The 27526-nt window shown below is 45.1% G+C and overlaps 1 protein-coding gene across 3 annotated transcripts in view; it reads left to right on the top strand.

Annotated features, from left to right (window-relative positions):
* Window positions 1–27526, top strand: part of rasef (RAS and EF-hand domain containing) — a 138153-nt gene that overhangs the window by 58175 nt on the left and 52452 nt on the right. For all 3 annotated transcript variants that reach the window (XR_011593563.1, XM_070882530.1, XM_070882525.1), the window contains exons 2-3: window positions 5398–5544; window positions 27035–27125. Coding sequence is in view for 2 of the 3 variants with exons in the window: in XM_070882530.1 (XP_070738631.1) it covers window positions 5398–5544; window positions 27035–27125 (238 nt within the window). In the remaining variant the exon portion in view is untranslated. The remainder of the gene's footprint in view (window positions 1–5397; window positions 5545–27034; window positions 27126–27526) is intronic.

The following is a 27526-nucleotide window of genomic DNA, read 5'->3' on the forward strand; positions in this document are numbered from 1 at the left end:
TAGCAGGACATTTGTAAAGCAAAATTCGGTCAGGCAGAGTCAGCATGAATTTATGAAAGGGAAGTCATGTTTGACAAATTTGCTAGAATTCTTTGAGGATGTCACGAACAGGGTGGATAAAGGGGAACCAGTGGATGTGGTGTATTTGGACTTCCAGAAAGCATTTGACAAGGTACCACATAAAAGATTACTGCACAAGATAAAAGTTCACGGGATTGGGGGGTAATATATTAGTATGGATAGAGGATTGGCTAACTAACAGAGAACAGAGAGTCGGGATAAATGGTTCATTCTCTGGTTGGCAACCAGTAACTAGTGGAGTGCCGCAGGGATCAGTGCTGGGACCCCAACTATTTACAATCTATATAAATGACTTGGAAGAAGGGACTGAGTGTAACGTAGCCAAGTTTACTGACGATACAAAGATAGGAGGAAAAGCAATGTGTGAGGAGGACACACAAAATCTGCCGAAGGACATAGACAGGCTAAGTGAGTGGGCAAAAATTTGTCAGATGGAGTATAATGTTGGAAAGTGTGAGGTCATGCACTTTGGCAGGAAGAATCAAAGAGCAAGTTATTAGTTAAATGGAGAAAGATTGCAAAGTGCCGCAGTACAACTGGACCTGGGGGTACTTGTGCATGAAACACAAAAGGATAGTATGCAGGTGCAGCAAATGATCAGGAAGGCCAATGGTATCTTGGTCTTTATTGCAAAGGGGATGGAGTATAAAAGCAAGGAAGTCTTGCTACAGCTATATAAGATATTGGTGAGGCCACACCTGGAATACTGCATGCAGTTTTGGTTTCCATATTTACGAAAGGATATACTTGCTTTAGAGGCAGTTCACAGAAGGTTCACTAGGTTGATTTCAGGGATGAGGGGGTTGACATGAGGAAAGGTTGAGTAGGTTGGGCCTCTATTCATTGGAATTCAGAAGAATGAGAGGTGATCTTATCGAAACGTATAAGATTATGAGGGGGCTTGATAAGGTGGATGCAGAGAGGATGCTTCCACTGATGGGAGAGACTAGAACTAGAGGGCATGATCTTAGAATAAGGGGCCGCCCATTTAAAACAGATGAGGAGAAATTTCTTCTGAGGGTTGTAAATCTGTGGAATTTGCCGCCTCAGAGAGCTGTGGAAGCTGGGACATTGAATAAATTTAAGACAGAAATAGACAGTTTCTTAAACGCTAAAGGGATAAGGGGTTATGGGGAGTGGGTGGTGAAGTGGAGCTGAGTCCATGATCAGATCAGCCATGATCTTATTGAATGTTGGAGCAGGCTCGAGGGGCCGTATGGCCTACTCCTGCTCCTATTTCTTGTGTTCTTACAAGCTTAGGGGAGGGTAATCCCGTCATTGACTGCGTTCTTTCTAATGCAAAAGACCCATGCTTGGAAATTCCAGAGGTTCTCCCAATCATTTGTCATAACTTTGGAAGATCAGCGGAAATGCTGGAAAAACGGTTAACAGCTGTTTACACCATTTCTCTGGGGTTTTTGCTGAAGTTATGGTGGGCGATCAGGAGCACCTCCTTGGGAATTCTTTCCCTTTTCCCCCTCCGCCCCTGCCAACTCTGCAATTCTCACAGCAACGAGGAGCCACACATTTGTGGGTTCTGCAAGCTGCCAGTTTTTGCCTAACGAGTAAACGTGTAGTGCCAGTTCCATTGTTTGCATGCGCAATTGTATAAAATAAATGAAAGGTGTAACATTACGCTCATTTGAGGTAGACATTAAAACCATTGTGATTAACGAGATAAAGAGCTTGTTGTCTGGATTTGGATTTAGTTCAAAGTGTACGCCCCTCTATTATATATTTGTTATTGCATTAGCCAGATTTACAGCTGCTTCTAAATTGGCTAGATTAAAAGCAAAATCATCACTAAATTGGAACAATGTTCACTGCAAAAAGGGACCAATGTCTTGCAAAACTGTTCAACATAAGGCTAGTTATCATGTTTTTTGCTGTTTGGTAGTTACAAGATAACAACAAACTTCATTCAACTACCAGTAAAAAGGGATTTTTCCTGCTGTTTCTTTCTTGCTGGTAGTGTCAATCAGATTGGTGACTCCTTCGTTCTGGACCATGAAATACACATAAGGAAGGTGTGAATAGTCTATGATCATCTCACTGGTATATTACGGCTGAGGACAAGGATGTCCCCTTACGTCTGCAGGGAAAATAGTCGCTGCCATCGACTACCTATCACAACAGTAATGGTGGAAGGGATTTAGGGGGAAAAATTATCCTTTTTTATAGCCCCGTTAGCGCCGCCGGGGTGCGTTTTCACATGGGCACGGGGATGAGCCTCCCGGAAAATTGCCATAGAGGATTGGGGGATTGCCATGTGATTAGCACCCCAGGCCGGCGCGCAACTGCCGATGACATCATCGCCATGCGCGTCGACCCCTCACTGCCCCACGCTGATCCCTTTGCGTCCCATGGGGGAAATTGTCAATTGCCCCGCGGGGCGCCCCTTAAATGCCTTTAGCGCTTCGGGCTGCCATCTTTATTTATCGGCCGACTCTTGCATCAGCCCGACAATGGCGATCCTCGCGTCGACCGGGCCGACATTGTGCAGCCCGGCACTCCATTTTGGGTGCCGGACTGCTGGTACAGTCGGTCGCTCAGTGGCGGCCACCAAAGGTCCTGCAGAGTGTACAGCGGCCCTCCCCTTTAATTGAAGGGGAGGGGTGTTGTATCGCATCAGCGCTACGCTTGTAACTGCTCCGCGCGGCACTGGACTCGGCATTACGCTGCCGCCCCGTGAGCGCCCCTTAAAGGAAGCTGAGTGGGGCGCACGGCATAATTCAGTGTTGGGGGTGGGACATCCGGGCCGAGCACAGGAAGTCCCAGTCCCGGAAGGTCACCACCCCCAATCGGGGCAAAGGGCAATTTCGGGGCCTTAATCTGCTAATATTTGACGTTAACTTTTTTTTGATAACGCTCCTGTAAAGCGCCTTGGGAATTTTATTATGTTAAAGGTGTTATATAAATATAAGTCGTTGTTGACAATGGATATGATTGATATTTTAGACTTTTTAAAAATAAAAATTAATGTTACAATAGCATGGCACCAGAATGCCATGTAACATAATTCAAAACATTCAGAACTCAATCTCATTTAAAGACTATTTCAAAAAATACAGTAATGCTAATTGGCATTAATATGTGTCACTCTTTTGATAGGTACACATTTTTGTGCTGTTTTATAATCTGACAAAAGCATAGCAATGTAGAGTATGAATATCGCTGCCGCAGTCTATTATTGTTGCCACAACCATCATGGATAAATTGCCCTGAATATTTTGTTAATTTTTACTTTTTGTTGGAAAGATTCTTATCAGTAAGCCTTTCAAAAATCAGTTTAAAAAAAAATGATGTATAATTTCCATTTCAAACATCTTCAAAGTATTGGTTTGGATGAGTTACTGGCTCTGATAGTGTAAAGGAACTGAATTAATGCCAACTTTGAAGCTGAATCATTCCTGGGTTTCTAATTCTTATTTAATGATAATTTGGGTCCCTAACAGTCAGCCTTGGTAACTCCCTGAGGCAATGCTTCTAAAAATGTTGTTCTCTCATTGTTTAATTTAAAAAAAAAAGTATTGCAAACATCTACAGAGTGGATGGAACAAAACTAAGAGCTGGATGCTAATCATATTTTCAACATGTACTAGGACTTAGTCATACAGATTGTTCTAAGCTTGTTGATCTCAGATGAGCCACTAACTGTGGTACCACAATTAGTCTCTGTGTCCTTACACTAGGGAGGGGAGGATCAGCCAGGGTTCGCTTGCTGTTTGTCTGTTTGATTAGTTGTTCCAGTTAGGTGTTGATCCAAACAGGGCTTTTAATATTTGCATGTGAAGTGTGTTCTCTGCTGGAAAGACTGTGTGAATTGGATGAGGACAGGATTGAGCTCCGTTGTGATACCCTATGGCCAAATAGCTTGTAGACACTCGGGCCGAAATTCACCCCCCGCCGAAAACGGGGCGCACCTACCGTTTTTGGTGTGTTTTGACTGCCGCAATAGATGCGGCGGCCCATCTTGTGAAATTCAGCCCTGTCGGGTTTTTTTCAAGCAGGGCTAAATTCGGTCATAATGAGGATGGAAGTGGGGGCAGGAACGGAGATACCGTCATAATGGGGGTGGAAGTGGAGGCCGGATGGAGTCTCCACCACTGTCAGTCATCAGCGCCGGGCTGGTGACGTCATCGCGCTGGCATGTCAACACATCTCTCTCATTCAGTTAAAGGGGAGAGCCACTGCGAGCTCTCTAACACTTTAAGGTAAGTCCACTGGGCCACCAGAGAGGGTTTCGGCTGGGCCAGCGGCCTGGCATCCAAGAGGGGGTGCCAGGCTGCCTGTTGGCGGCCTGGCCGAACCCGGGGGGCATAATTGTCGACCAGAAAAAAAATAGGATGGCGGCGTGGTGGTGCGCCCTCCCCTTTAACGGAGGCCACACCGCCAGTGCGAACACAGTGCATTGACAGAAAAAACTGTCGGGGCACCGAGCGGAGGCCGGAAGATTTTTTCAGGTGAATTTTGCTTGTGGGGCGGGACGCCGGTGGTGCGCGCTCTGATGACGCCCTTCGGTGGGTTCGGCAACAACGGGGCGGAAGTGGTCACCACCGGGGAGAATTTCGTAAGCGGCGGCTATTCAACATTGCCATGTGGCCGTCGCTTTCCGGCGTTAACAGGCCTTATCGGGAGGCTGAATTTCGGCCCCTCACTGTCCATGCTCACCTGAAAAATAATTGCTTGACTGAAGTACAAGAGAGCCACACTGCAGCACGGCCTGCTATATTTATGAGAGGAAGGAAAAAAATCTGACGGAAAGAAAAAGTTTACCAAAAACCTTTCCATGTATCCTCTTAGATTCTTAAAAAAGCTCTGTCCTTTGAAGATGAAATGAGGAATTTGATCAAAGTGAGTTCAATTTAACTACATGTGGAGGTGCATCTATTTAATTTTAGGCATTTTATTGTGGTGACAATTGATAACTAAAATCTACTAAGCCATACTTTGCAAAGCAATGGCAGACTAGTACAAAGTAGAAACAACTCTCATTGCTTTCAGCAGCATCAAACTCATTGCATTGTCATTTTTTTAATGAGATACTTTAGGGTAAATGTTGTAAAACTCTGCTCTCAGTGCAACACCTTGCTTGATAGGAGCATTGATTGGAGAATGAGGTGTGGAGGTGGGTGCAGTGCGGCCAACCTTTTGGTGATTAATGGTCATCGACCTGAAACGGTAACTCTGTTTCTTTCTCCACAGATGCTGCCTGACCTGCTGAGTATTTCCAGTATTTTCTATCAATCAGTGTTTCGGGGAAGCTGCTTGTTATGCCTCATTATTTATTCATTCATTCATTGTGTTTCCAAACAGACCTCAGCAGGTTGCTGCCTTTTATCAGAACCTGCAAACAGCAGAGCCCAAGCTGATTCGTCAATATGAATGTGTGATCAAGAACTTTGTTCGAGATATTACATTGCAGAATGCAGAATTGGGAAAACTAGCAAACACTGTGAAAAGGTAAAATTTCAAAAAGCAATCTGTGTTTTGTTACGAATGGCTTATAATTGATATTATGGGGTATATTTTCCTCTGTTGCGAATGAGCACAATTAATTGCCTGGGTAGAATACAGAGAGGAAAGTCAGACTGGAAGAATCGCATGTCCGTAGTGGAATGGATGGAAAATCAGGCAGAATCCATCATGGGCAGCTGATGCAACTCGCCTGACTTTCCTCTATGTGCGCTACCTAAGCAATTATTAGTGCCCAAGAGCAAAATAAGAAAATCTGCCCAATTTGTTGCAGAATGTGTAAGTAAGCTGCAGTTCCAGAGCTTGCAGCAATAGCTCTATCATATCATAGAATCACAGAAATTTACAGCACAAAAGGAGGCCACGCGGCCCACTGTGTCCCTGCCAACCGACAGAGCTATCCAGCCTGATCCCACTTTCCAGCTCTTGGTCCGTAGCCTTGTAGGTTATGGCACTTGAGTGCAAATCCAAGTACTCCAAGTGCTATGAGGGTTTCTGTCTCTACCACCCACCACTTTCTGGGTGAAAAATATTCTCCTCAAATACCCTCTAAACCTTCTACCAATTACTTTAAATCTATGTCCCCTGGTTATTGACACCTCTGCTAAGGGAAATAGGTCCTTCCTATCCACTCTATCTAGGCCCCTCAATTTTATACACCTCAATAAGGTCTCCCCTCAGCCTCTTCTGTTCCAAAGAAAACAATACCAGCCTATCCAATCTTTCCACATAGCTAAAATTCTCCAGTCTAGGCAACATCCTTGTAAATTTCCTCTGTACCCTCTCTAGTGCAATCACATCTTTCCTGTAATGTGGTGACCAGATCTGCACGCAGTACCTGTACTCTAGCTGTGGCCTAACTAGTGTTTTATACAGTGATGCATAACCTTCCTGCTCTTACACCCTTTTGCTTTCTGCCTCTGAGCCAATTATGGATCCAACTTGCCACTTTGCCTTGGATCCCATGGGCTTTTACTTTCGTGACCAGTCTGCCATGTGCGACCTTATCAAAAGCCTTGCTAAAATCCATATAGAGTGCATCAAATGCACTACCCTCATCAGCCCTCCTTGTTACCTCCTCAAAAAATTTCAATCAAGTTAGTCAGACCTTCCCGTAACAAATTCATGCTGACTGTCCGATCTAAATGAAGATTTATCCTGTCCCTCAGAATTTTTTCCAATAATTTTCCCACAACTAAGCTTAGGCTGACTGGTCTGTCATTACTCAGTCTATCCCTTGCTCCCTTTTTTACATTGTTAGCAGTCCTCCAACACCACACCTGTAGCCAGAGAGGATTGGAAAATGATGGTCAGAGCCTCGCTACTTCCTCTCTTGCTTCTCTTAACAGCCTGGGATACATTTCATCTGGGTCTGGAGATTTATCCACTTTCAAAGATGCTAAACCCCTTAATATTTCCCCTCTCTCTATGTTTATTTCATCTAATATTTCACACTTCTCCCTGATTGCATTGTCTGCATCGTCCCTCTCTTTTGTGAAAACAGGCGCCAAGTATTCATTAACCATACGCATGTCTTTTGTCTCCACACACGTTACCTTCATGGTCTCTAATAGATCCTACTTTTTTTTTTTAGTTATCCTCTTGCTCTTAATGTATTTAAAATCATAGGGCCCAAGTTTGCCCCCTCTGCTAGAACGGCGCACCTCCATGAGGTGCACAGACTTTGTAGTACAGAAATGGTGCTGATTTCTTACCTCCGTATTCTCCCCGTTGTTTCCAGTCCTGTGGCCTGTGCATCGGAACGGGTGGTGGGCGGAGCTACAGCCCTGCGCTGAAAAGAGTGCCGGCAGCTGCGTACATGCGCAGTGGAGTCTGCGCGTGTGCGCTGTAGATCCTGGCCCTTCCAGCGCATCTTGTCCGGGCGACCCTATCCTTGGCCAAAGAAACAACGAGATGTTCGCTGCCCCTATGTCGGGCCGAGTGGCCTGCCGCACAGGCCGGCCGCTGCCTTCCCGTGCTGAGGGCTACAAGAGAGGTTGGTGCGGGGAAGTGTTTTGATGGGGGGGGAGGGGAGGGGAAGCGTTTTGATGGGGGGGTGGGGGAGGGGAAGAGTTTTGATATGGTGGGGGGGGGGGGGTGAGGGAAAGTGTTTTGATCCGATTGGGGGGGGGGGCGAGGGGAAGGGAAGGGAAGAGTTTTGATCCAGCAAGGGGGGAGGGGTGGGGGGGGGTGGGCGGGGGAGAAAAGAATGTTCAAAGATTTTCCAGTACTTTAATATCTAGCTATCTTTAGTAAAAATATACTCCGTTTAATCAGGCTGATAGCACCTACACCCTGTCCAGTCTCGCTGCTTGGGATTTAAAAAAAGAACTAGCATTCCTATCACAACACTGTCATTTAGAGGCTACCTGCACTGGTCTCTTAACTCACCGCAGGGTTTTTCAGAACGCACAAAAATAGCAACTTAATCTGGCCTAACTTAGTTTGGAGTAAGTTTTAGCTGGCTAAACTTGCTTCATTGGCCAAAACAGGCATAAGTGCTGGTAGCGCCCCCTCTTGGGGAAAAAAAAACTGAACTAAAAAAAAACCTAACTAACTCACTTTCACTGGAGCAACTTAAATGGGGAGAATTGCAATTTTTAAGTGACTTCAAAAAAATCTAGTTGCTCCAAAAAAAAATGGAGCAACTCCTGGGGAAATTTGGGCCCATAGATTGGTTACAGCACGGAAGAAGGCCATTCGGCATCTTTGGGTTTTCCTTGATTTTACTTGCCGATATTTTTTCATGCTCTCTCTTTGCTTTCCTAATTGCCTTTTTAATTTCACCCCAGCACTTTCTATACTCCTCTAGGGTTTCTGCAGTATTGAGCCCTCGGTACCTGTCAAATGCTGACCTTTTTTTTTCTTTATCCCACCCTGTATGCCCCATGACATCCAGGGACCTCTAGATTTGCTCTGAACCATTACTATCTCCTCTTTGAATGCCTCCCACTGCTCTGACACTAATTTACCTTCAAGTAGTTGTCCAGTCCACTTTGGCTAAATCACATCTCAGCTTCGTAAAATTAGCTTTTCCCCAATTGAGAACTTTTATTCCTGGTCTTTAACCTTTTCCATAACTACCCTAAATCTAACTGAATTACAATCACAACTATCAAAATGCTCTCCCACTGATGTCCCTTCCACCTGCCCAGCTTCATTCCCTAAAACTAAGTCCAGAACCACGCCCTCTCTTGTTGGCCTTACTACATACTGGCTAAAAAAGGTCTCCTGAATGCATTTTAAGAATTCTGCTCCCTCTATACCTTTCACACTAATTCTATCCCAGTATTGGGATAGATGAAATCCCCTACTATTACTGCCCTATTGTTTTTGCACTTCTCAGAAATTTGCCTACATATTTGCTCTTCTATCTCCCTCTGACTGTTTGGGGGTGTATAGTACACTTCCAGCAGTGTGATCGCCCCTTTTTGTTCTTCAGTTCAACCCATATGGCCTCATTTGATGACCCCTCTAACATATCATCCCTCCTCACAGCTGTAATTGTTTCTTTAATCAATATTGTGACCCCACATCTTTTTTTTACCCCCCTCTCTATCCCGTCTGAAAACCAGGAATGTTGAGCTGTCACTCCTGCCCTTCTTTGAGCCATTTCTCAGTAATAGCGATAACATCATACTCCCAAGTGTCAATCTGTGCTCTCAGCTCAAGTGCCTTATTCCTTAGACTCCTTACATTGAAGTACCATTTAGCACTGCCAATCTCTCTCGTCTATTTTCCAACCGTTGTTTTCTCTACCTTCCAAACTCGCTTACTAATTTTCTGCCTTCCATGTCCAGCTTTGCTTCTCTCCTTTTTGAATATGCTCTCAGATTCCCATCCCCTGCTAAGCTAGTTTAAACCCTCCCCAACAGCACTAGCAACCCCCCCTGTGAGGATATTGGTCCTGGCCCTGTTGAGGTGCAGCCCGTCTGGCTTGTACAGGTCCCACCTCCCCCAGAAATGGTCCCAATGCTTCAGGACTCTAAAGCCCTCCCTCCTGCACCATCTCTCCAGCCACGCATTCATCTGCTCTATCCTCCTAGTTCTGTACTCACGAGCACAAGGCACTGGGAGTAATCTGGAGATTACTATCTTTTTGAGGTCCTGCTTTTTAATCTCTTTCCTAGCTCCCTAAAATCTGCCTGCAGGACCACATCCCTCTTTCTACCTATGTCATTGGTACCAATATAGACCACAACCTCTGGCTGTTAACCCTACCTCCTCAGACTGTCCTGCATCCATTCAGTGACATCCTTAACCCTGGCACCAGGAAAGCAGCATACCATTCTGGAGTCACAATTGTGGCCACAGAAACGCCTATCTATTCCCCTATCAAATCCCTTACCACTATTGCTCTTCCACTCTTCTTCCCCTGCCACCTGCCCAGGTGCAGCTGAGCCACCCATGGTGCTATGGACTTGGCTCTGGCTGCTCTCCCCAGAGGAACCATCACCCTCACCAGTGTCCAGAACTGAAAATCGGTTAGTGAGCGAGATGTACCCTGAGGACTCCTTGTCTGGCTGGTGGTCACCCATTCCCTCTCTGGCTGCACACTCTTAAGCTGTGGGGTGACCACCTCCTGAAATGTGCTATCCACGAAGTTCTCAGCCTCGCGGATGGACTGCAGTGATGCCAGCCGCCGCTCAAGTTCCAAAACCTGGAGCTCGAGCTGCTCTAGCTGGCGACACTTCCTGCACACATGGTCGTCCTGACCACGAGAAGCATCCAGGACTTCCCATATAACACAGGATGTGCATTCCATGGGACTGAGCTGCCCTGCCAAGCCTCGATTTATTCGATTATTAACTAAAAATTTTAGCGTACCCCTCTGCCCTAACTTAGAGAGAAGAAAAGACAACAGTGATACTCACCAACCAATCACCTACGTCACTCAATTTTTTTCGTTGCTTTCTCTCTCGCTGCTCTCAGACCTCCTCTGCTCCTTATATCCGCTCTCCTAATCCTCAGTGTCCTTCTCTTCTATGTGCTACCTTTTGGCAATATCATCACCAGTCATGGGGTCAGTTTCCACATGTACGCTGATTACAGCAAGTTCTACTACTCCAGCTGCTCTCTCGACCCGTCCACTACCTATATGCTATGAGACTGCTTGTTGATTTCCAGGCTTAAATGAGCCACAGTTTCCTTCGGATAAACATTAGGAAGACCAAAGCTATCATCTCAAGCTTCCACCATAAATTCCATGCCATTGGCATTGATTCCAACCCTTCTCTGGCCACTGTCTCAGGCTGAAGTGTACTGTTAGCAAATCACAGCATCTTATTCAACCTGGAGTTGAGCTTATGACCCCATATCCTCTCCATCCCAAAGACCTCCTACTTCTATCTCTGTAGTATCAGCCGCCTCTGTCCCTGCCACAGCCCATCTGCTGAAACACTCATCCATGCTTTTGGCCTCGCCAGACTCAACTATTGCCATGTTTCCTGGCCAGCCTCCCATCCTCCACCCTTCTAAACATCAGCCACCTGAGCTCACACTAGAATTCCTTCCCTAAACCCCTCTACCTCTCCTCCGCCCTCGCCTTAAAAAAAAACTACCTCGATGACCAAGCTTTTGGTTACCCCTCCTAGTATATCCTTCTTTGTCTAGTGTCTGTTTTTCTTATTGTGTGTCACTTGAGCGCCTTGAAATGTTGTTCAACATTAAAAGTGCAGTACAAATGCAAATTGGTGGTGTTGACAATGCTTTAGAACTACCATTCAGAGATGCTCAGGAGTGGCTCAGGGAAATCGTCCCATCTATTTTCACCCTTTATCTCTGGGAAAGCACCTGGCTTTGGCTGGTGACTTCTCATGATAACATAGCTGAGACGTAGGATACCACATGCAAGGTATCTCAAATACAAGCTCACATCCGCCTATATCATGAAACCCTCCGATACAGTATTTCAGTTTTTTTAAGCTGAACAAAATGATCTGTTATATATGTTTCTGTTTGGATTACACATGTGTTCTTCTAGTTGTGAAATAAAGAAACCGTGCAATCACCCCAGGAGAAGTCTTTGAAAACTCAGTTAACAGTATGAAATGGCTTCATTAAAATTACATCTTGTGATTAAACCACACATCCTTGTATAGCCTGTTTGCTGTGTGCCAGTTTGATGAATAAAAAACATTTCTGCTCAAATATTTTTTTCCCCCTGCGCTTAACGCGTCTGGTGACGCATCACAACAAATGTTATGGTGTGGTAGAAACAGCTGTTATTGACCGCACGGGCCTGTATGTTGGATTTGAAATGATAGTGTTATGCAAGTATGACACAGGTCCCTTTATTCACAGGAATTTGATCATGTCAGTTTTTGTGTCAATTATATTCAGTCTTTGTTTTAGCTAGTTTATTATGGGCCCAAGTTTCAGCTTGAATTGCTTCTATTTTTTTTGAGCAACTAGTTTAGTATGGAGTATCTTAGAAATCACAATTCTCGGCATTTAGTTTACTCCAATTCTAGTTAGTTAAAATAGTTTCGTTTTAGTACAATTTTTTTTCAAAAGGGGGCTACCAGCCATTTACATCTGTTTTGCAAGTTTAGGCAGCGAAAAGTTACTCCAAACTAACTTAGAACGGAGAGAGTGTCAATTTTTGTACGCTCAGAAAAACCTTGCCTACATTTTAGGAATTAGGCGCAGGGAGCGAGAGCTGGGGGGAGGGAAGTTGGGGGATTTTACAAAGCATTAAACACTTCACTTTTACCAATAAAGAGCCATCATCAATAATAAATGATAAATAAATCAATAAATAAAAAATTAACTTTTCTTACACCTCCATCGAAACAGCGGCAGCAGGCACCAAGCTGCGATCTTTCGGCCGTTCGGCCAGGGGATAGGGGAGGCCTGAAAAACACCGGGAGGGAGAACCAGCCAGCCAGCACGCACCTTTTTAAAAGTTTAATTTTTACTCTTCTGCATGTCCCTTTTAAAGATGGCTGATTGCCAAAGTTTGTGTGCCAACGCGCATGCGCAACGCTGCCGCACTCAAACTGACACTGGGCCCTAGCCCCGCCCCCCTGCCGGCAGTGCTTGGTCAGAACGCGTTTGCTCTGCCCCCAGCAGCTCCTGCTGCACCGCGCTGAGCTGGAAACGGGCCTACAGATATTGGAGAATCGCGAGGTAAGTATTTGCCGCTTTTTCAGTTCTAGAAATTAGGCGGGCCTCTCCGAGGTGCACCGTTCTACCAGGAATCCAAAACTTGGGCCCAATGTCACCAATGTCATTGATATCGATTAATAACTGTCAGTTCTAGAATTTTTCAACATCTAGTGTGTATGTAATAATAAAACAATTGATGTCTAACGCTTTTAACAAAATTGGATAATTTATTTTGCAACTCATTTCCATGATTTGATAACATCATGTTAGCGCAAGCTGCTTTTTTCAGTCAATGAGTCTGAACAGCTTGTTCATGAACTTGTTTTCAAAATGTGTTTGAGCTTCCCATATCTTGCCCACTAACTAGCACATTAGCCATCCACTGTCACTTGATCACATTATATGATAAACTAGTCAGTGAAAAATAGCTACTACATACTGAGTGTCTTGATGTGACTGGGACTGAATTTTATTAATAGCACATTTTGCAATTTCTGAATGAATGAAAGGCTAATCTAGAGCAGTCCATACACACAGAAACACACATATCCATCACGTTGAGAGGTGCGAGTAGTTGTTTTTGACATCAAGGCAGCATTTGACACCAAAGTGTGGCACCAAAGAGCCTGACAAAAGTGAGGTCAATGTGAGTCCCAGGGAAATCCTCTAAAGGTTGGAATTATTCCGGCTACATAGGAAGATAGTAGTGATTTCCGGAGACCAATCATCGCAGCCCCAAGACATTCCTCGGGACAGGATTTATGGCCCAACCATCTTTGGCTAATTCATCAGTGAGGTTCCCTCCATTATATTTCAGCAGTGGTGCTGTTCTTTTATGATTCCACAGTGTTCAATTCCATTCACAACTCTGATGGTGAAGCAGGCCATGCCAATCTGGAGAAGGACTTGGACAACATCCAGGTTTGGCTTGACAAGTGACCTGTTTCCGACCATGCCACAGCATTGAAACGGCCCGAACCAAAATCACAAATCATATCTTCTGTGACTGTGACCATGGTGCATTTTCCCTCCTTGTCCTTTTTGACATCTCTCCAGCCTTTGACACAGTCGACCACACCATCCTCCTCCAACGACTCTCCTCCATTGTCTAATTCAGTGCGACTGCTCTTGCTCGGTTCCATCCTGTTCAACCATAGCCAGAGTATTTCCAGCAATAGCTGCTCCTCCGAGCCCTACACCATTACCTCTGAAATCCTCCAAGGATCTATCCTCTTCCTCATCCATATGCTGCTCCATGGAGATATCATCCATAAACATGACAAATTCCACACGTATGTTGACAACACCCAGTTCTAGCTCTCTAACACTACTCACAACCGCTCAGCTGCCTCTGTGTTGTCAGACTGCTTGTCTGACATGGAATCTTGGATGAGTTGCAGTTTCCTCCAGTTAAACATTGGGAAGACCAGAGTCATAGGGCTGGATTTTCGGTTGGAGACTTTATCGGGCGATAATGGCGGCGGGGCAGTAAAGTTTTCGCCGGGAAATGGTTTGCGTCTGCAGTTACCAAACTCAGCAGCTGGGCCCTGAGTGTGGAGCGGAGCACTAAGGCAGGCGTTCCACACCTCTCAAGGCGCTAGGCCGGCTGCGCAACTGAGAATCTGTTGCTAAAGAGCCAGCCTAAGAGAGGCTTCCCTGGAAAAAAAATCGCCAAGAAAGCCCACAAAAAAAACATTCCTAATACCTTGCTCACCCCGCATAAAGATAAACCGCAAAACACAGCAAAAAAAACCTCAATCACACTCATCTCATGTAGTCATTCCTTCCCTCTGCCTCCGGATCAGCTCGGACCGTCAGCTTTCTTATGGGGCGCTATGGGTCCCGCTTGAAACAAACTTCACCATGTTGTTGCAACCGAGGGTGTTGCACACCTGCTCCCAGGCGGTACTGCTCAGCATCCCTGCAAAATTGGCACTTAATTTCCCGACGGGGCGCTGGAAGCTGACTGCCCGGCGGAAATCATTTGCATACCCATTACTCACCCTTCGGGGTGTCAATAGAGATGCAAGCCCAATGAAAATCCAGCCCATAGTCTTTGGCCCGTGCCACAAACTTTGTATCCTTGCCATCAATTCCATCCCCCACTTAGGCCACAGAATCAAATTGTTTGCAACCTTTGAGTTCAGTTTGGACCCCATATTCTCCCCATCACAAGACTACCTACTTTTGCCTCCAAAACATTGCCCGCTTCTGTTCCTTGATCCATGTACTGCCGAAACCGTCATCCACGCCGTTGTTACCTCGAGACTCAACTATACCAATACTTTCCTGGCTTACATCTCATCCTCCACACACTGCACACTTCAGCACATCAAAAGTGTTGGATAGGATCTGCTGCTGAACACTGTCCTGCCCACCAACACTCCTGTTCTTGCTGACATAAGAACATAAGAATAAGGAGCATGAGCATGTCATTCGACCCTTCGAGCCTGCTGTGCCATTCATTCAGATCATGGCTGATCTTCTACCTCAACTCCACTTTCCTGCACTATCCCCATATCCCTTGATTCCTTTAATATCCAAAAATCTGTCGATCTCTGTCTTGAATATACTCAAAGCCTGAGCCTCCACAGTCCTCTGGGGTAAAGAATTTCAAAGATTCACCACCCTCTGAGTGAAGACGTTTCTCCTCATCTGAGTCCTAAATGGCTGACTCCTTATTCTGAGACTGTTCTAGACCCCTCAGCCAAAGAAAACATCATCCCTGTATCTACCCAATCAAACCCTGTAAGAATTTTGTATGTTTCATAGAAACATAGAAATAGGTGCAGGAGTAGGCCATTCGGCCCTTCGAGCCTGCACCACCATTCAATATGATCATGGTTGATTATGCAACTTTAGTACCCCATTCCTGGTTTCTCTCCATACCCCTTGATCCCTTTAGCCGTAAGGGCCACATATAAATCCCTTTTGAACATATCGAACGAACTGGCCTCAACAACTTTCTGTGGTAGAGAATTCCACAGGTTCACAATTCTCTGAGTGAAGAAGTTTCTCCTCATCTCAGTCCTAAACGGCTTAGCCCTTATCCTTAGACTGTGACCCCTGGTTCTGGACTTCTCCAACATTGGGAACATTCTTCCTGCATCTAACCTGTCCAATCCCATCAGAATTTTATATGTTTCCATGCAATCCCCTCACATTCTAAATTCCAGTGAATATAAGCTGAGTCAATCCAGTCTTTCTTCATATATCAGTCCTGCTAACCCGGGAATCAGTCAGGTGATCCTTCGCTGCACTCCCTCAATAGCAAGAATGTCCTTCCTCAGATTAGGAGACCAAAACAGTATACAATATTCAAAGTGTGGCCTCACCAAGGCCCTGTACAACTGCAGTAAGACCTCCCTGCTCCTATACTCAAATCCTCTTGCTATGAAGGCCAACCTGCCATTTGCCGCCTTCACCGCCTACTGTACCTGCATGCCAACTTTCAATGACTGATGAACCATGACACCCAGGTCTCGTTGCACCTCCCCTTTTCCTAATCTGCCGCCATTCAGATAATATTCTGCCTTCGTGTTTTTGCCACCGAAGTGGATAACCTCACATTTATCCACATTATATTGCATCTGCCACGCGTTTGCCCACTCATCTAACCAGTCCAAGACACCCTGGAGCCTCTTAGCATCCTCCTCACAGATCACACTGCCACCCAGCTTAGTGACATCTGCAAACTTGGAGATATTACATTCAATTCCTTCGTCTAAATTATTAGTGTATATTGTAAATAGCTGGGGTCCCAGCACTGAACCTTACGGTACCTCACTAGTCACTGCCTGCCATTCTGAAAAGGACCCGTTTATTCCAACTCTTTACTTCCTGTCTGCCAACCATTTCTCTCTCCACATCAATACATTACCTGCAATACCATGTGCTTTAATTTTGCACATTAATCTCTTGTGTGGGAACTTGTCAAAAGCCTTTTGAAAGTCCAAATACTTTACATCCACTGGTGTTCCCTTGTCCACTACTAGTTACATCCTCAAAAAATTCTAGAAGATCTGTCAAGCATGATTTCCCTTTCATAAATCCATTCTGACTTGGACCGATCCTGTGGCTGCTTTCCAAATGCGCTGCTATTACATCTTTAATGATTCATTCCAACATTTTCCCCACTACCGATGTCAGGCTAACCGGTCTATAATTCCCTGTTTTCTCTCTCCCTCCTTTTTTAAAAAGTGGGGCTACATTAGCTACCCTCCAATGCATAGGAATTGATCCAGAGTGTATCGAATGTTGGAAAATGACCACCAATGCAACCATTATTTCTAGGGCTACTTCCTTAAGTACTCTAGGATGCAGACTATCAGGCCCTGGGGATTTATCGGCCTTCAATCCCATCAATTTCCCTAACACAATTTCACGACTCATAGGATTTCCTTCAGTTCCTCCTTCTCGTTAGACCCTCGGTCCCCTAGTATTTCCGGAAGGTTATTTGTGTCTTCCTTAGTGAAGACAGAACCAAAGTATTTGTTCAATTGGTCTGTCATTTTTTTGTTCTCCATTTATAAATTCACCTGATTCTGACTGCAAGGTACTTGCATTTATCTTCACTAATCCTTTTCTCTTCACATATCTAATAGAAGCTATAGATGTCAGTTTTTATGTTCCCTGCAAGCTTACTCTCATACTCTATTTTCCCCCTCCTAATTAAATCCTTTGTCCTCCTCTGCTGAATTCAAAGTTCTCCCAGTCCTCAGGTTTGCTGCTTTTTCTGGCCAATTTATATGCCGCTTCCTTGGATTTAACACTATCCCTAATTCCCCTTGTTAGCCATGGTTGAGCCACATTCCCCGTTTTATTTTTACTCCAGACAGGGATGTAAAATTGTTGAAGTTCATCCATGTGATCTTTAAATGTCCGCCATTGCCTATCCACCGTCAACCCTTTTAAGTATAATTCGCCAGTCTATCCTAGCCAATTCACATCTCAGACCATCGAAGTTACCTTTCTTTAAGTTCAGAACCCTTGTCTCTGAATTAACTGTGTCACTCTCCATCTTAATGAAGAACTCTACCATGTTATGGTCATTCTTCCCCAAGGGGCCTCGCACAACAATTGCTAATTAATCCTCTCTCATTGCACAACACCCAGCCTAGGATGGCCAGCTCTCTAGTTGGTTCCTCGACATATTGGTCTAGAAAACCATCCCTTATATACTCCAGGAAATCCTCCTCCACCGTATTGCTACGAGTTTGGTTAGCCCAATCTATATGTAGATTAAAGTTACCCATGATAACTGCTGTACCTTTATTGCACACATCCCTAATTTCCTGTTTGATGTCATCCCCAACCTCATTATTACTGTTAGGTGGTCTGTATACAACTCCCACTAGTGTTTTCTTCCCTTTGGTGTTCCACAGCTCTACCAATACAGATTCCACATCATCCAAGCTAATGTCCTTCCTTACTATTGCGTTAATCTCCTCTTTAACCAGTAACGCTACCCCACCTCCTTTTTCCTTTCTGTCTATCCTTCCTGAATATTGAATGCCCCTGGATGATGAGTTCCCAGACTTGGTCACCTTGGAACCATGTCTCCATAATCCGAATTACATCATATCCGTTATCAGCTATCTGCGCAGTTAATTCATCCACCTTATTACGAATGCTCCTCACATTGAGACATAGAGTCTTCAGGCTTGTTTTTTTAACACTCTTTGTCCTTTTGGAATTATGTTGTAATGTGGCCCTTTTTGATTTTTGCCTTTGATTTCTCTGCCTTCACTTTTCCTTATCTCCTTTATACCTTTTGCTTCTGCCCCCATATTACTTCCCTCTGTCTCCTTGCATAGATTCCCATCCCCCTGCCATATTAGTTTAAATCATCCCCCACAGCACAAGCAAACACTCCCCCTAGGACATTGGTTCTAGTCCCGCCCAGGTGCAGACCGTCCGGTCCCACCTCCCCCAGAACCGGTTCCAATATCCCAGGAATTTGAATCCCTCTTGCACCATTCCTCAAGCCACATATTCATCCTAACTATCCTGCTATTTCTACTCTGACTAGCACATGGCACTGGTAGCGATCTTGAGATTACTACCTTTTGAGGTCCTACTTTTTAATATAACTCCTGGCTCCATAAATTAAGCTTGTAGGACCGCATCCCATTTTTTACCTATATCGTTGATCCCTATATGCACCACGACAACTGGCTGTTCACCCTCCCCCTCCAGAATGCCCTGCAGCTGCTCCGAGACATCCTTGACCCTTGCACCAAGGAGGCAACATACCATCCTGGAGTCTCGATTGCGGCCGCAGAAACGCCTATCTATTCCCCTTACAATAGAATCCCCTACCACTATAGCTCTCCAACTCTTTTTCCTGCCCTCCTGTGCAGCAGAGCCACCTATGGTGCCATGAACTTGGCAGCTGCTGCCTTCACCTGACGAGCCATTTCCCCCAACAGTACCCAAAACGGTGTATCTGTTTTGGAGGGAGATGACCACAGGGGACCCCTGCACTACCTTTCTCATCTCATTCTACTAAACTCTAGAGAATATCGGCCTAGTCTACTCCATCTTTCCTCATAGGACAATTCCCCCATCCCAGGAATCAGTCTAGTGAACTTTCATTGCCCTCCCTCGATGGCAAATATATCCTTCCTTAGATAAGGAGACCAAAACTGTACAATACTCCAGGTGCAGTCTCACCAGGGTCCTATGTAATTGCAGTAAGACGTCTTTACTCTTAGCCTTTATTACAAGAGGATTTTAGTATAACATACCATTTGCTTGCTTAATTTCTTGCTGTACCTGCATGTTAACTTTCAATAATTCATGTACAAGGACACCTAGGTCCCTCTGAAGAGCGACATTTCCCAATCTCTCTCCATTTAAAAAATACTCTGCTTTTTTTATTTTTCCTACCAAAATGGATAACTTCACATTTCTCCACATCATGATCTTGCCCACTCACTTAGCCTGTCTACGGGCTCAATTTTCCCCAAGCCCATTTTCTGGCGTATTGCCAGAGTTACACTCATTTTTCTAGGACAGAAAGGCGCCAGAAATAATTTGCCAAAGCTTCCCCGATGTATAATTTGAATTTGATGCCGCGCAGCGTGTCCAGTAGCCTTGGAGAGGTGGAGCCTGCTGTCTGCGCCAAAAAACGAAGCCGCACCGTCTGCACATGCGCGGGAAAAAAAAGTTACGTTTTTGACATTATCCCAATGGACGCGCATGTACAGCTCGAATTTGGCAATCGGCCATTTTTAAAGAGCCAGTTGTGTGTATGAGAACGTTGAGTGCTGTGTGAGAGCATTAGAAAAATTGCAGCTGCAGCAATACAAGATGCAACGTAGTGCAAGGACCAAGAATTTCTTACAGGAAGAAGTGGAGGCACTAGTTAATGTGATTGAGAACAGATGGCAGGAGCTGGACACCAGCAGAGGTCACATAAAAATTCCACCCAAAGAAATGAAGAAATGCTGGAACCAAGTTGCAGAAGATTATGGTACACTGGTGACCACCACGAGATCTGGAGGCCAGTGTAAAAAGAAATGGCGGGACCTTGGTCAAGTAGTTAGTGTAAGTAATATTTTAATTTATTCAATGCAGTTGTAAATGTGACCATCTGTATGTCCCACCCAGCAGAAAGACACCCTCTCTTTAAAAAGTTGCATTTTCACCTTTGCAGAGTAAGGCGGCACATAATAAAAGGGAAAGAACTTGAACAGGAGGAGGCCCGGCAAATCTGCGCCCACTGACACCCTTGGAAGAGAGGGTCGCTGCTTTGGCTTTGCTGGGTCCTGCCTGGAAAGAAGTAATCAGTACTGCACAAACTGGGCCCACACTCGAGGGAGAGGGTAAGTCCTAATAATTCACCATGGTCCTTCAAATCAGCCCGCTGCCTGGCCTGCGATGTGAGAGCCTACTCATGCCACCCACCCTGCCCTCGCCTCTGCTGCTAACCATTTGATTGTTCTGTTATCTTTTGCAGAACTCGAGGCCAACCCTGACAATGCAGAAGATTTTAGCCTGAAGAGGAGAACATCTTCCAATCCAACCTTCCAGACCAAGAACATGGGGGTGAGGGGGAGGGGGAGGGGATGGAGTTGGATGAAGCTCCCACTGCTGTACTGACTTTGGAGGAGGTGCCGCTCATGGAGGTGACAGCCCCTTCCGTGACTAGTGGTTTGAGTGTTGATGGGACATTCCATGGTTTCCCACCTTCCGAGGTTGCGGGTCCCAGTGGTGGAGTGCAGCGAGGCACACCCAGGGCCCCACCATCCCAGGCTGCGAGTCCCAGTGGTGGGGTGCGAGCCACACACATGGGGAGGAGCGGAAGGAGAGCTCGACCGCGCTCTCCTGAGGTGCAGGATCTAACAGATATGGTTCAGATGATGTCATTGAGTGCGGAGAGCATTGACCTTACCCGATCACTCCTGGACGCCATCAGTGGGATGAGTGATGAGACAGCGGGACTGTCGGGAGAAGTAACAGCAATGACATGAGAAATGGGAACGATATCCGGGACCATCAGTGAGGGAATAGTGGCCGTGAGAGAGGGAATGTCAGAGGTCGTGCAAACCATGTTACTGACCATGAGGGAGGGAATGTTGCAGGTAGTTCAGACAGTTTTGCTCAACATGAGGGAGGGAATGTTGCAGATTGTTGAGACACTCAGGGCACATGAGGGACAGCATGTTGGAGTTAGCTGCTGCAATAAGGGAAAATGCCCAGACCCTGCGTCCATTGACAGAATCAACTGTCACTCCCACTCCAATCCTCACACCAGCCTCTGGAGAGCCCAAAGTCGGGCCCTCCAACTTGCCGCCTGACGCCCCCCCCCCAAGAAATGCGATGTACCAGAGATGTTAGAAAGAACAAGCCCAGAAACACTGTGCCACCGCCTGTGGGCAGGAGTGGTAGCGTGTCCAAGACCAAGTGCAGCGGGCGGTCTTAGACTAAGGGGATGAGAGATGGGTGGGTGCAGCCTTTCTTTGTTGCTGCTGCAGTTGTTATTATTGTTACTGTTGTAACTGTTCTCAAATTAAAAGTTTTTTGTAAGTTATGTAAATTTACAAGTTTTTGAATGATCTTAAAATAAAGTTTGATACAAGAATAATTTTATTAAAGTTAAGTACATTGTAAACTTTTGAATAAAATATATTTTACATTAAAACTGAATCATGTTCCATTAACACCACACAACAATATGGAACAGCTCCAAACAGTAAGCATGTCCATGTTGAATAGTCGCTGAGCCCTCAGGCATCAGTAAAGAGTTCATGGATGAGCTGCTGGCATGAGGCTCGAGCAATCGTTAATGGGGCACAATGGCCCACCCTCCTCTGCCATCATGCTCCGGCCTCAGGCACTTGCATAGCTTCCTCATCCTCGTCATCCTCCTCCTCCTCCTCCTGTTCATCATCTGCATCTTCCACATCATCCACTCTCACCGCAGGTGGGTCTTCCACTACCAGATGCTGCTGCTTCATGATGGCTAAGTTAGGCAGCATGCAGCACACAACAATGAACTGACCGACAATCTCAGGGGAGTACAGCAAGTAGCCTCCAGAATGGTCCAGGCATCGGAAACTCTGTTTCAATATGCCAGTGGTCCTCTCTGTGATGTGCACGTCGCAATGTGCGACATGTTGTATTCACGGTCAGCTTCGGCCAGGTGGTGAGGCCGTACCCTCTGTCTCCCAGTAGCCAGCTGTGGCCTTCTGGCTGCTGCTGCTGAAACGTGGCAGATATAACACTGTCGCGTAGGATGAACGCATCATGGGTGCTGCCAGGGAATCTTGCATTGACTGACCTGATATGATGCTTGCCGTCACACATGAGCCGTACATTAATAGAGTGAAAGCTTTTTCTGTTCCTGTATATCTCGGAATCCTCCAAAGGTGTTCGCAAAGCGATGTGGGTACAATCAATGCAGCCCTGTACCTTTGGTAAGCCAACAATCCTGGAGAAGCCCACAGCCCTGTCATGGATTGCTTGGGCGGTCATGGGGATCTTTATGAAGTCATTCCTCTGCACATACAGTGCAACCATCACCTGGTGAATGGAGACATGTGTTGCATGTTGAGAGATGGCACACACATCCCCAGTTGTTGCTTGACACGAGCTGGAGGCATAGAATGAAAGTGCGGCTGTGACCTTCACTTCAACTGACAAAGCAGTCGTCCTGATGCTTCTAGGTTGCAGGGCTGTTTTGACCAACTTACAACTTCTTTGCGGAAACGTAGCCTTCTGACACAGTCTGCATCACTCAGGTGGAGGTCCGAATGCTTGTCTCAATATACCCGAGGTGGGTAAGGCCCTCCGCCCAGCACCCTACGGGCTCTGATGTTCCTGATGCGATGAAGTCGAATCAGTTGTCTCCTACGTAGCACCATGATGCAGAAGGTTCACACAAGGTATGGCATTGTCAGTATTGCCCCCATACTTAAATTTAACACTTTAAAAAAAGCTCAAAACAGCAGGAAAGCAGGCAGGGAGGACAGGTTCGCAGTTCTCTCTCTCTCCCCAAGATCTGTATGGATGGACCACACCCAAAGATATCTTCTTTCCCCTACATCCCCCCTACTAACTAATTGGAGTCTTCAGTGTAGAAGGCACTTTGCTCCCCAGGCTCGAAGCCTTCCGATAGGTACCTTGTTCTCTCTCCTTTCCCTTCACAGCCCTCCACCCCCCCCGAACGGCTTCTTTTGTAGCCAAACCCCAAGCCGCTGTGTCAGGGGGCGGGGACGATTCTGCCGGCCAAAGCTACAACCCTCCAGCTCTGCTTCAAGACATTCGGTGGTAGCTTGTGAGTGAGTTTAAAAAAAAATTAGAGAATTTCTGAAATATAACAAATTTACACTTCTACGTTGACAGGTAAAAAAATAGTTGAACTTTAATAATTTTGAAAATGTTCTTGATTCCCTCCAAAGTCTTCGATTTAAAAACAATGGCATCTTTCAGTGCCGATTTGTGAATGTATGCTGGTTTTCTTAAGTGCCCAGAAGGTTTTTCGGCAGTGGCCAGATATGCCAACCTAGGAGGAAAAAATGTTGGCTAAACTGCAAACAATTGAAATAAACGGTGCAGACATGAGGTAAAAAAAAAATGGCCTAGAAAAATCGTAACTAAGTCAGTTACGCTGGCGCAGATTGCAGGGGGAAACTTGGAAAAAAACAAATACACTAAAAAAAATGGCGCACGCCAAAAAAACGTCGCAAATGACCGGGGAAAATTGAGCCCTTGATCCCCTTGAAGTCTCTGCATCCCCCTCACAGCTTCCATTCCCACCTAGCTTTGTATCATCAGCAACTTGGATCTATTACATTTGGTCCCCTCAATTAATTCATTGATATAGATTGTGACTAGCTGAGGCTCAAGCACCGATCCTTGCCGCACCTCAATAGTTACAGCCTGCCAATCCGAAAATGACCCATATATTCCTACTCTCTGGTTTCTGTCCATTAACCAATCCTCAATCCATGCTAGTATATTACCCCAATCCCATGAGTCTCAATTTTGTTCAATAATTTCTTGTGTGGCACATTATCGAATGCCTTCTGAAAATCCAAATACACTACATCTACTGGTCCCCCTTATCTATTCTGTTCGTTAAAACCTCAAAAATCTCTCCAACAGATTTGTCAAACATGATTTCCCTTTCATAAATCCATATTAACTCTGCCCAATCCTATTATTATTTTCTAAGTGCCCTGTTCCCACATACTTAATAATTGCTTCTAGCATTTTCCAAACTAATGATGTCAGACTAACTGGTCTGTAATTCCCCGTGTTTTCTCTCCCTCCTTTCTTAAATAGCAGGATTACATTAGCTACCTTCCAATCTGCGGGAACTGTTCTAGAATCTATGGAATTTTGGAAGATGACAACCAATGCATCCACTATCTCTATAGCCACCTCTTTCAAAATCCTAGGATGTAGGCCATCAGGTCCAAGGGATTAATCAGCTTGCAGTCCCATTAATTTCTCCAGTGCTATTTTTTTTTACTAATACTAATTTCTTTCAGTTCCTCATTCTTGCTAGACCCTTGGTACTCCACTATTTCGGGGAGGTTTCTCTTGTCTTCATCCATGAAGACAGACACAAAGGGGCCAAAATTCAGCCTCCCAAAAAGGCCACTTGCTGCCAGAAAGCAGCGTCCAGGCGGCGGAGTCGAGCGGCCGCCAATTTCCGGTCCATTGGCCGCCGCCAGCGAAATTCACCTCGGGGATTTTTTTGGTGGTCCCCACTTCCGCCTCGCTGCTGCCAACCCGTCTTAAGTGCATCATCAAAAGGCACACCACCGATCTACTGCACCTCCATGGCACCCCCGCGAAATTTAGCTGCAAAAATCATAGATAGCGCAGTGCCCCTGACAGTTTTTTCTGTTGGTGCATCTTGTTTTTTGTGTGTGAGCCACGTCAACGTGGTGGCCCTTCAAGGAGAGGGCGCACTGCCGTGGCCGCCATGTGTTTTATTTTTCTGGCAGACTTCCCGATCGGCTGGACAATTATGGCCCCCGCCAACAGGCAGCTTGGCACCCCCTCTTGGGTGCCAGGCTGCTGGCCCGGCCGAAATCCTCCCTGGTGGCTCAGTGAGCCGAAGTTAAAAAATCACTGGTTCTCTCCCCTTTAAATGGGTGGAGACACGTGGCGACACGCACGCGCACTGACGTCAACACCGCTCCGGCGCCGAGACTCCATTCTGCCCCTCGAGCACTTACCGCTGCATTTCCGACCCCATTATGACCGACTTCCGGTCCACTCCCCAAAAAATTGCCAAAGAGCTGAAAATTGATCAAGAGTCCACTTCGTCTGACGCGACGGTAAAAACACTTTGAAACGGTAGGTGCGCCAGGTTTCTGGCATGGGTGAATTTCTACCCCAAAATATTTGTTTAATTTCTCTGCCATTTCCTTATTCCCCATTATCATTTCTCCTGTCTCAGCCGGTAGGGAACCCACATTGACTTTTGCAAATGTTTTCCTTTTTACATACCTATAGAAGCTTTTACAGTCTTTCTTTCTCTCGCTAGTTTACCTTCATATTCTATTTTCCCTTTCTTTATCAATTTCTTGGTCCTCCTTTGCTAAATTCTAAAATCCTCCCAATCCTCAGGCTCTTTTTGGCAACATTATAAGCCTCTTTCTTTGATCGAATACTATTTTCAACTTCTCTTGTTGGTTGGACCATTTTTCCTGTGGGGTTTTTGTGCTTTAAAGGAATGTATATTTGTTGTTAATTCTGTATTAATTCTTTAAATGCTAGCCATTGCTTATCTACCTTTTAATAGAGTTTCCCAATCCACTTTAGCCAACTCGCCCCTATACCTACATAGTTTCCTTTGTTTAGATTTAAGACCCTAGTTTCGGATTTAACTAAATCCCTTTCAAACTTAATGTAAAATTCTATCATATTATGGTCACTCTTCCCTAAGCGTCCCTTTACTACAAGGTTATTAATTATTTCTCATTGCACAATACTAGATCTAAAATAGCCTGTTCTCTCGTTTCCTCAACATACTCATCTAGAAAATTATCTTGTATACAATCCATGAATTCATCCTCCACACTATTACTGCAAATTTGGTTTTCCCAGTGTATATGTAGATTAAAGTCCTCCGTGATTACTGTATTACCTTTGTTAGACGCACCTCTTAATTTCCTGATTTATACTGTGCCCTACTACCGTTTGGGGGCCTATAAACAACTCCCACCAATGTTTTCTGCCCCTTACTGTTTCTTAGCTCCACCCAAACTGATTCTACTACTTGATTTTCCTAGCTAATATCCTTTATTATTAGTGACCTACAGTGACTTGCAGTCTCCCTATGCCCCCAATTTTAAATTCTCATCCTCGTGTTTAAATCCCTTCATGGCCTCACTCTCCTCATCTCTGTAAATTCATCTGCCCCGAACTCTGCATTTTTCTGATTCTAGCAACTTGTGCATCCCGCTCCTGTTGCCCCATCATTGGCAGTTGTGTCTCCAGCCATCTAACACCCTCTGCTGATCCACCTCCTTCTCTTTTATGACCCTCCTTAAAACCCACTTTTTTTGACAGGCTTTTGGTCACCTTTTCTAATATCTTCTTTAGATTAGCATCCATTTTATTCTGTTATTATTGAAATGGAGAAATGCCATCAATGCCAACCTATTTTTAAAATAGATAGCCTTTGATATCAACTTAATAACTTAAAGCACAACCAGATTGCTATTTTGGTCATTAAAACTGTTATACTGTGGGCATCAGAATAAATAACAGAACATATAAATAGAGGAAGGTTCTTCTCATTTGCTGTAGTATTGTAACCTCCGTTGACATGCATAAACGAGTGAGGTGAAGCAGATTATAGAGTGCAGGTCTCTGTTATTTTGGTACTTGTCTGTTTCAGGACACAGGATGAGGCTGCACAACAGCTGAGTGAGCTGGAGGAGGATATTGATCAGCGAATAAAGACTTCGGTTCAGAATTGCCAAAAGGAGGTAAGATTGTCAACAGAATTCCATCTCTTTCCAAATTTCCAATTTGTTGTACAAAATTCCAAACTCTTTATTTTAAAAAGCAGGATGAGAAATATAGTTGTAAAAATCGATAATACTGGGGAATGGATTTTCTCTATCAACTAGATGTAGCAGGATTGTAATCATGTCAAGGGTAATTTCAACTTCACCACCTGCTGATAACCTGGTGGAGTGGATCGCCTGTCCCTAATTTTCATACCATTATAATCAATCCGATCCACCGGTTTGCTGCCCAGACAGTAAAGTTGAAAATTACTCCTGTGCTTTGCAAATAGGTTCCTGATTTTATTACACTTGGTGCAGAGTGGAAATCATTTGTCACAGAATTTTAACTCCTTACTGCAATTCACTAAAACCTTAAA

Source organism: Pristiophorus japonicus, chromosome 1 (genome assembly GCF_044704955.1).
Source record: "Pristiophorus japonicus isolate sPriJap1 chromosome 1, sPriJap1.hap1, whole genome shotgun sequence".
In the NCBI taxonomy this organism is placed as follows: Eukaryota; Metazoa; Chordata; class Chondrichthyes; family Pristiophoridae; genus Pristiophorus; species Pristiophorus japonicus.